The sequence below is a fragment of the Monodelphis domestica genome, chromosome 5 (genome assembly GCF_027887165.1).
Source record: "Monodelphis domestica isolate mMonDom1 chromosome 5, mMonDom1.pri, whole genome shotgun sequence".
NCBI classification, from domain to species: Eukaryota; Metazoa; Chordata; class Mammalia; order Didelphimorphia; family Didelphidae; genus Monodelphis; species Monodelphis domestica.
The window spans coordinates 37,913,794-37,923,089 of record NC_077231.1 but is presented as its reverse complement, the minus strand read 5'-3'; the positions used below and the strand labels follow the sequence as shown (position 1 = coordinate 37,923,089).

The 9,296-nt window shown below is 38.4% G+C and overlaps 1 protein-coding gene across 1 annotated transcript; it reads left to right on the top strand.

Annotated features, from left to right (window-relative positions):
* The first annotated feature begins 647 nt into the window (after positions 1–647).
* On the top strand, positions 648–1,586 carry LOC100617330 (olfactory receptor 8S1-like). Its single transcript, XM_007502955.3, has one exon. The coding sequence runs from the start codon at positions 648–650 to the stop codon at positions 1,584–1,586; it is 939 nt and encodes a 312-aa protein (XP_007503017.2).
* Positions 1,587–9,296: the final 7,710 nt, after the last annotated feature.

The window sequence follows — 9,296 nt, the reverse complement described above, 5'->3', positions numbered from 1 at the left end:
CAGGTCCTGGATAAGAGAACAATGTAAGTAAAAGGATAAAGGCAGGAAAGAAATGTTAGAATGAGAAGTCATTTTTGAGGAAAAATGTGTCTCTTTGTCTGTTAGTTGTTTCTTTACCAGACAGACCAATAAATTTACCACTGAGAGATTACCTATACCAGTCCAGTTTGATGCCTTCTTTGCAATCTATAGTCAGAAGAAAAAGGTCAGAACTCAGCATTGTGTATTGACAGCTCAGAGGGAGAACTCTGATATCAATAACACCATGCCACAATATTTCATTCAAATCATCTCATTTCCTCCGTAATGCCAATGACTCTTTACCATTCCAGCCATCATGGTACTCCATTCCTTTCCACTCTTGCAGTACAGAATCTTGAAGACACAAGTTAATGCTTATTCTTTTTTGCATTATTTTTCTTCCAGAAGCTTTTCCTGTGTCTCCATCATGTCTCCTTAGAAAGCTTATGCCTCTAAAATGGCAGGGAACATGTCTTTAGGGACTTATAGTTTATATATTTAATTAGTTGAACATCTACCAGTTGGTCAATAAAGATTCGTTGGGTGGTTAGTTGGTTGCTTGCTTGCTTGCTTAGTTGGATGATGTGCTTTTCTATTTCTCAGGGAGGGATTTTCCAGAACAAATGATGCCAGATAATCTGACCACAGACCCAGAATTCATCCTTCTACCATTTCCCAGCAGCCTCCACATCCATTACATCCTAGCCTTTCTCTTCCTATTGATCTACATTCTCACCTTAGCTGGAAACCTTCTGATAATGGCAATCATCAAGATGGATTCTCACCTTCACACACCCATGTACTTCTTCTTGGTGAATTTATCTTTTTTTGATCTCTTTTATTCCTCAGTCATGGTGCCAAAGTTGGTTCAAATACTCCTGGCCAAGAGGAAAACTGTCTTCTTCAGTCGGTGTATGATACAGATTGGACTAGTGTTTTTCATTGCATCATCTGAAGCCTTTCTCCTCTCAGCCATGGCCTATGACCGCTACTCAGCCATCTGCAACCCTCTGGTTTATGTGACAGTCATGAACAAACAGTTCTGTATCTTTCTGGCCTGTGGTTCTTGTCTACTTGGGGTCATCATCTCCCTGCTCAACACCCTGCCTTTGCTGAGGCTGCATTTCTGTGGCCCCTTCCTCATCCACCACTACAGCTGTGAGATGCCTGAACTCTTACCTCTCTCCTGCACTGACCTCTTCCTGAACAAAATGATCTTGTTCACCACCTTGGTTGTCTTTGGATTTGGCTGCTTCTTCCCCATCATGTTTTCTTATACCCGAATCATCTCTGCCATCCTGAAGATCAGCTCAGCCTCAGGCAGAAGCAAAGCCTTTTCTACTTGCTCCTCCCATGTGATTGTAGTGACTTTGTTCTTTGTGACAGGTTTGGGTCGATATATGAGCCCTGCTACTGGCTCCATCCTGGAACAAGTCATCTCCCTGCAGTATAGCACTGTGACACCATTATTAAACCCCATCATCTATAGTTTGAAGAACGTGGAAGTCAGAATCGCCATTAAAAAAATATGGGAAAAGAAAAGTATCCTCTCTCATTCTTATTGATTAAAAACTCAGTCAGCAATGGTGCTTATAAGAAGAATACGAGAAGTCCATCAGAGCTGTGCCTCAGAAATGGGATGGACCAAAGAGATCACAGTGATGAGAGTATAAACCACCTTCCCCTTGTGCCGTGAATTTATTCTCTCAAAGAAATTTAAGATTCTATTAGCTCACTTGAGCTTAACAATCAACTGTGACAAAAGGCCGGTATTAGAATTTTTATTTATCCTCATTATCATACTATTGCTGCCATTTTACCAATTCTGCAACTGAGGCTTTAGGAGATTAAGTGATTTATTCTTTTTTTTTTTACACCCTCACCTTTCATCTTGGAATCAATACTGTGTATTGGTTTCAAGGCAGAAGAGTGGTAAGGGCTAGGCAATGGGGGTTAAGTGACTTGCCAAGGGTCACACAGCTGGGAAGTGTCTGAGGCCAGATTTGAACCTAGGACCTCCCATCTCTAGGCTTGGCTCTTAATCCACTGAGCTACTGTAAAAATGCAGATTTGAACCCCGGACTTCAATTCCCAGAAGTCCTTGGCCATTTCCCAGAATGCTTTGTAACCTCACCTGAATTCTCACCTGGGCCAAGAACAGAAATTGTATTTAGGCTGACTCTCAGCCTACTTTGGGTCTCTTGTTCCCTGCTTCCACTTCCAAGCACACATGTCTCTCAAGATGTAGTGTAAGTGAAACTGAATGGGCCTTTCGGCCCTCCTAGGCACGTGCTTTCTTATTTTGTATTTTCTTTATTTCCTAATATTTAATAAACCTCATAAAAATATAATACTTTTATTACTAGAAACTAAAATTTTAATTCTTAACAGTTGGTGACCTAATGTGACAAATAACTCTCAATTAAAAAAAAAAGATAGCCTAGATAGTGATTTTTTAACCCAAGTTCCTCCAAGAATTTTCAGAAAAGCATCTTGATCTGGTCCTGTTTGATTCAAATCACTCCCTGCTCCCGGCTTCCGGCTCCTGGCTCTCAGCTCCCAGCTCCCAGCCCCGGCCCACCCACCCACCTGCTGCCTGCAATCCAGAGCCAGATGAACCACCCAGCACAACAATTCTGGTTCACTGCCCCAGGCCCAGGACTCACTTCCACCAGCTGGTAAAAAAAGGGGGGGGTAATTTTCCCTTAGGCTACAATTAGCCTCCACGAGGACTGGGGACAAGGGATCACAGGGAGGGAAAAAGAAGGAAAGAATGAAGAGACTTTTCCAAACAGGAACTTAAAGCATGGCTACTTTAAAAGGGTATATTTTCACTGTACTGATCCTTTCATTTATCTCACCTGAGTGCCAGGGGGAAAATTCAGCTCCCTGCAACTCTTTAGCCAAATTTGCGATTCCTCACTATGGGGAGAAAACTCAGTGGCTCAGTGTCTTGAGAGCCAGGCCTACAGACGGAAAATCCTTAGTTGAAATCTGGCCTCAGACACTTCCTGGTGGTGTGGCCATGGACAGGTCATTTAAACCCCATTGCCTAGCCCTTACCAATATTCTGCCTTCTGACAATAGGCATCTAAATGGATAATTAAAAAAAAAAAACAAGGAACTTTAAAGAGACTGGAGGTTATATCTTTAAGGCTTTTTAGACTCCAATGTTTTATAAAAAATCTCTATATTGTATTGCATTTTACTGAATGTTTTGTTTAAGGTTTAACTTTGTGATTTTAAGATCATATATTACTGCATTCAATACTATTCTATTACACGGAATCATTTTAATGTACTGGGTTTTAACTACTGTTAAATTCTGTTGCTTTTCCCCAATAACCATACTGAGCAAACATTATTCAATAAGCCCATATAAAAACCGCTTTTCTATTTTTGACTTTGTAAATTGTCACACAGAGGATAGATGGACACCATCAAAAAATTGCTATAACAACCTTTGGAAAATTTAATGATCTAAATATCTCAAATGGATTTTAAGGGTTCTTTAGAAATGTTTAGAATTTTTTCTTAACAATCTCTGGTTATTTTGCCTGCCCCTAATACGAGGTAAGGCCCATTTTAGTAGCTTATGTGAAATACAATTATAAACCCCAACTCCCACATTTATAAAAATGTGAATGGACGTTGGGAAGTTAATCCCGGGGCATTGTATCCCTAGAAGCCTCCCCCCCACCAAAATAAAGAAGGGGAGTATCTCTCATTTATAACTCTTCAGCTCACTTTACTTCCACCAGAATGATATCTAGAATTCTTGATGATGCTCAAAACCTGAAATAAGTTTTACTTTGTTTAAAAATATGTTTACCAAGGTTGAAAGATTTGCTACATTTGTAAAAATTGTGACAAATATCCATCAGTTCATCGGCTTTTTAAAATGCCATACAGCAACTTATGTGCAAAAATGATAGGGTGTTTGTTTGCTATTGTAATTAACTGAACTATTGAGAATTTGGGGGATAATATTTGTAATACTGTTCTTTATATATGAAAAAAAATGTTATCTTGCGAAATTCATTTGCTTGTACTCACAGTGGATCATGGCCAGATATGAAGAGGAAATGGATCTCATTTTTGGTGAGAAAATCTTGTACTCTGTATTTTCTTAGCTGACACAGTGTGTCAATGATTACAAGCTACATTTTTATTTTTAAAAACTCTTTCATTATATTTTTCTTGCATGTGCAATATACTATTTCAGTCTTTTATTTTTTCTCTCCTTTTTATATTCGAAGTACATGTCACCAGTATTAAGATTTTCTTTAGCTTTTTGATTTTACAGTAATATAAATTTAAAATACATTTGCTATAATGTCAATGCATGCCCCAAAAGCTTGGGACTGTAAAAATTATGCCACTAATTGTTTAAAAAAATTATGGGACTTTGCTTAATGATTCTGTCTGATTCCATGACAAGATCTACACAAAAGAGCCATTGCATAGGGTCAAAGATAAACCAATCCAGGATGGATTTATGGACTTCTAAGCCAATACAAAGGACTTGAACCGAGTGTGAAGACTCAAGGTTGCGATGCTTAACATACGTTAAGACATAGGCCTTCCTTGTATCCACACTCACTCTGAAAATACTTACAGACGAGTATCCCAAACTTGACTCCTACTTGGCTTCTATAATCTAGTCCCTTTTCTGTCTTTTCTAGTGTGTCAAATTTTCTGTAGTCCTGGCTACTGACTGGGTAAAGGTATCATTGCTTAAATCATTTTAATTGGGCCCTGATTCAAGGACTTGTTATAGATTTACTTTTCCTTTACTTGGAATTTTTACACATAAGACTTTGATAGTCTACATTTTCATCCAGAAATTTTCCTTTTTATTTGGATTTTTCTGATGTCTTTTTAATATCTCTTGCCAATTGATTCATATACCTCATAACTCAGCCATGCATCCCTAAGTGATCCTGTGTTTTTCAATCACCCTCTTCACAGGGAAATGTAAAAATATTATTACTTTAAATTGCAAAGTTTAAATTCCTTTTAAGAAGAATTTTAGGTAAAGAAACATGCTGCCTCTCCAAATCCAGAAACTGAACTGTTTGGAGAAGATACCATGAAGATGCCTCCAGACCACAAGCTGCATGAGAAGATCAAGAATGAACTTTGGGTGTGGTTGATTGAACATTTATTTGTCTGTATACTTTCATGCCAAAGGGGACTGCCCCCTTACTGGCTTTTGTCAATGTGTGTAGCAATTATTGGTTTTGTTCTTTTTTCCTCTTATCCTCAAACTGTTGTAATGTTTAAGTTGATTATGTTTTCATGATCCCTTTGGGGAAAATCTTTTCCCAAACTCTCAAATGGGGGAATGTAAAAAATGGAGATTTGAACCCCGGACTTCAATTCCCAGAAGTCCTTGGCTACTTCCCAGAATGCTTTGTAACCTCACCTGAATTCCCACCTGAGCTGAGAACAGAAAATGTATTTAGGCTGACTCTACACGTACTTTGAGTCTCTCACTCCCTGCTTCCACTTCCAAGCACACCATCTCTCAAGATGTAGTGTAAGTGAAACTGAATGGGCCTTTCAGCCCTCCTAGGCACGTGCTTTCTTATTTTGTATTTCCCTTATTTCTTAATCTTTAATAAACCTCATAAAAAATATAATACTTTTATTACTAGAAACTAAAATTTTAATTCTTAACACTACCCAACGACCCCCATAAGTGATTTATTCTAGTTCACACAAATACTTAAGGCAAGAGTTAGGATTGCCCTTTGGATTTTCCCTTCAGAATCCAGTTTTTAAACCCTTACTTTCTCAGTAACAAGTCAAAGTCCTTGAAGTCCTTCTGTATTAACAACTCTAAGGGAAAAAAAGCAAAGGCTATACAAAGAGCTTAGGTACCTTGCCCAGGGTCATAGAGCTAGGAAGTATCTGAGATGACACTTGAACTCAGGTCCTCCAGATTCCAGACCTGGTGCTCTGTCCATTGTACCACTTAACTGTCCTCAGAATACACTTTTATTTTCACTGTACAAGAAAATCAACATTCCTTGTTCCCTGAGACACTCAGGTGGCCCTGACCTATGTAAGTGGATTGTCTCTTCTTTCAGTAAACATTTAATTTGTATTCCAGCTCTGTGCAATTCATGGCTTGATTCTACAAACCCATCTTTTCCTATTTTATTTTGGGTTTTCCTTTGTTTGCTAGCCAAAAATTTTATGTTTCTTAAGGAATTTCCAAGAAGATGGATGAGTAAGATGATACAAATGATGTCTATCCCATCAGTATATATATATATATATATATATATATATACATATATATATATATATATGTAAAGATCTATGAGCCCATCACCAACAGATTCCCGAGCCTATTCGCTTCATACTTTCCAACATGTAAATCTTAGACAGATATATAGATTTGTACATCTTAAAGAGACAGACAGACAGACAGACAGATAGCTGTTAAGGGGCCAGCATGTTTCGGGGAGGACAGAGCTGAACAAAGCATCTGCCACAAGTTCAAGTTTTATTGAGAATCCATGTCAATATTTCTAGAAAAGTTTTCTCTAACAACTAAAAAGAACATTGCAGCATCATTGACCAATCATGAGCTCTTAAGCATTATATATCATTCTTAGGGGTGTAACTTTCTCACAGAAAAATTGTTTGTGAAAAGACTCTAACCATAACATTTCTAAGGCTTTACTACAAACCCAAGCAACAGGAATTAGGTGAAAAGGGAGCCTAGATCATTTGGTCATGACATTACAGAAGTTTCTTTGCTTAGCAAAATAATGAACAGCTCGAAGATTATTATGAAGGAGGCTTTCAGGAGATGTCTATATTTTGGTTATAGCTAGACAGATCTGTCTGAGCTGCTATTTTGAAATCTTGGCCTTGCCATAAGAACATAGGCAAACACATATGTATGTCTTTTATGACTGCTTTTCTTCAGTGGATCCAATTTGTCTTTAGGTTTATTCATATGTCCTCATAGATAGATAGATAGATAGATAGATGGATGGATAGATAGATAGATGGATAGATAGATGGACAGATGGACCAACAGACAGATAGACAGACAGAAAGATAGATAGAAGAGATAGACAGATGGATGAATAGATGGATGGATGGATGGATAGATAGATAGATAGATAGATAGATAGATAGATAGATAGATAGATAGATAGATAGATAGATAGATAGATAGATGGATGGATGGATGGATGGATGGATGGATAGATAGATAGATAGATAGATAGATAGATAGATAGATAGATAGATAGATAGATAGATAGATGGATAGATAGATACATGTGGATTACTGTTGCTAGACTAAATGCTATTATTATCCCCTTTTTTGCAATAGATATCAACAGACCCCAGGTTGTATTCGTTTTCTATTTCTCCTTAAGCAGGCCCGGAGTCCCTCTAACTTTCCTAAGTACCTACTACCAGAAAAGAATGGGACATACTACAAAGAAACTACATTTCTCAGTCTAGAGAGGTACAAATGTAAATGAGATCATTCCTTTACCCAATAAGAGAAGAATGAAATTGGCAAAAACATCAAGAGAAGAAAAAAGAACTAAGAAAATCTTAGGTCAAGATGATGAGCATATTTAAAAAGTAGGAAAAATACATGTTAAATACAGACTATTCTACTGATAATCAGGCAGACCCCTTGAGTGGCCATCACCAACAGAAAGGACAAAAAGGACTTGGGTAAACGCTTCTCTCGCTCAAGGAGCTCAGACTACAAAGCCAAAAAGGACAAGATGTTCTCCTTCAAGAAATAGAACATGTTGGGGGCAGCTGAGTAGCTCAGTGGATTGAGAGCCTCAGACACTTCCCAGTTGTGTGACCCTGGGCAAGTCACTTAACCCCCCATTGCCTACCAGGGGTCCCCAAACTTTTTACACAGGGGGACGGTTCACTGTCTCTCAGACCTTTGGAGGACCAGACTATAAAAACCTAACTCTAACCAGGCAGCAGTATACACAGTGTGGAATACAGTCCCCCAGATCGCCGCTCACCATGCTGACACCTTCCATTGTACAGCCACATGATCCTTTCCACAGCGCCCCTTTCTAAGGTGCCACACAAAGGATTATGTCACCGGAAGTAGTACTGTATGTGAGCGATGCCATGGTTTGCAGTGCCACCACATACAGTGCTCCTCTCATTGACCACCAAAGAAAGAGGCGCCCCTTCCAGAAGTGGGGGCGGGGGGGCTGGATACATGACCTCAGGGGGACACATGTGGCTCATGGGCCATAGCTCAGGGCCTAGACCTTACAACTCTTCTGCCTTGGAACCAACACATAGTATTGATTCCAAATTGGAAGGTAAGGGTTTAAAAAAAAAGAAAAGAAAAAGAAATAGAACATGTTGTTCACCGAAGTATAATACAAACCATTTATCTAATGCAGGTGACCAAGAACCCAATCTCAGAAATCAAGCTGAAAACAAACAAAATCATGTTCTTCTCCAAGGAGAAGAATGTAATTCTGTCTTTTGAAATTGCTCCATATACCTGAGGGTGGAACAGGGCAACCCAAAACAAAGGCAAATGAAAAAGTCATCAAAGTCCTTTCTTGCCAAAGTTGGGAACACTGGGAGTCTCACATACTTTGCACCCTCACAACAGAGTTATGAAATTCCAAACATAGCAGAACTCATTTAACCTAAATCTACATAAAAAAGAATGAATTGGATTCACTTGAAAACTCATTGAAGTAATGGTTTAGCATTTTTTCAGCTTTCTTTTTAATAATTTTCTGGGCTTAAAGACTGCTTTAGTTTCTGTAAAAAAAAAAAAAACAGACTCGAATACAGGACTACAATCCCCATGAGCCTTTGCTCCACGTCCCCAAAATGCCTTGTAATCTCACCTGGGCCGAGATTGAGAAGGTATTTAAGCTGATTCAAAGGCTTTTGAGCTCTTGCTTTTTTGGACTTCCATTTTGGAGCAGACGTGGCTTTTTTTCATAATGTAGGTGAGGTTGTGTCTAGGCCACTCTATGGCCTGGACACCTGTTTCTTATCCTGTATTTTCTTAAATCCTTAATCTTCAATAAACCTCTAAAAAAAATATAATACTCCTTGCAGAGAGAAACTAATTCCTACCTGCCTCAGTCTCCCCATATTCCTAAATTTTAATCTTTACATTTATTAATTTAAAAAAAGTTTGTTGCTACCTTATATATATATATATATATATATATATATAACTTCTAATTTTCCCTTTTCATGTCTTCCTCCACCCCCACTCCCAGAGGACC

Excerpts from the sequence above, each read along its gene's own strand:
- LOC100617330 (XM_007502955.3), top strand. The coding sequence starts at position 648 with ATGCCAGATAATCTGACCACAGACCCAGAATTCATCCTTCTACCATTT.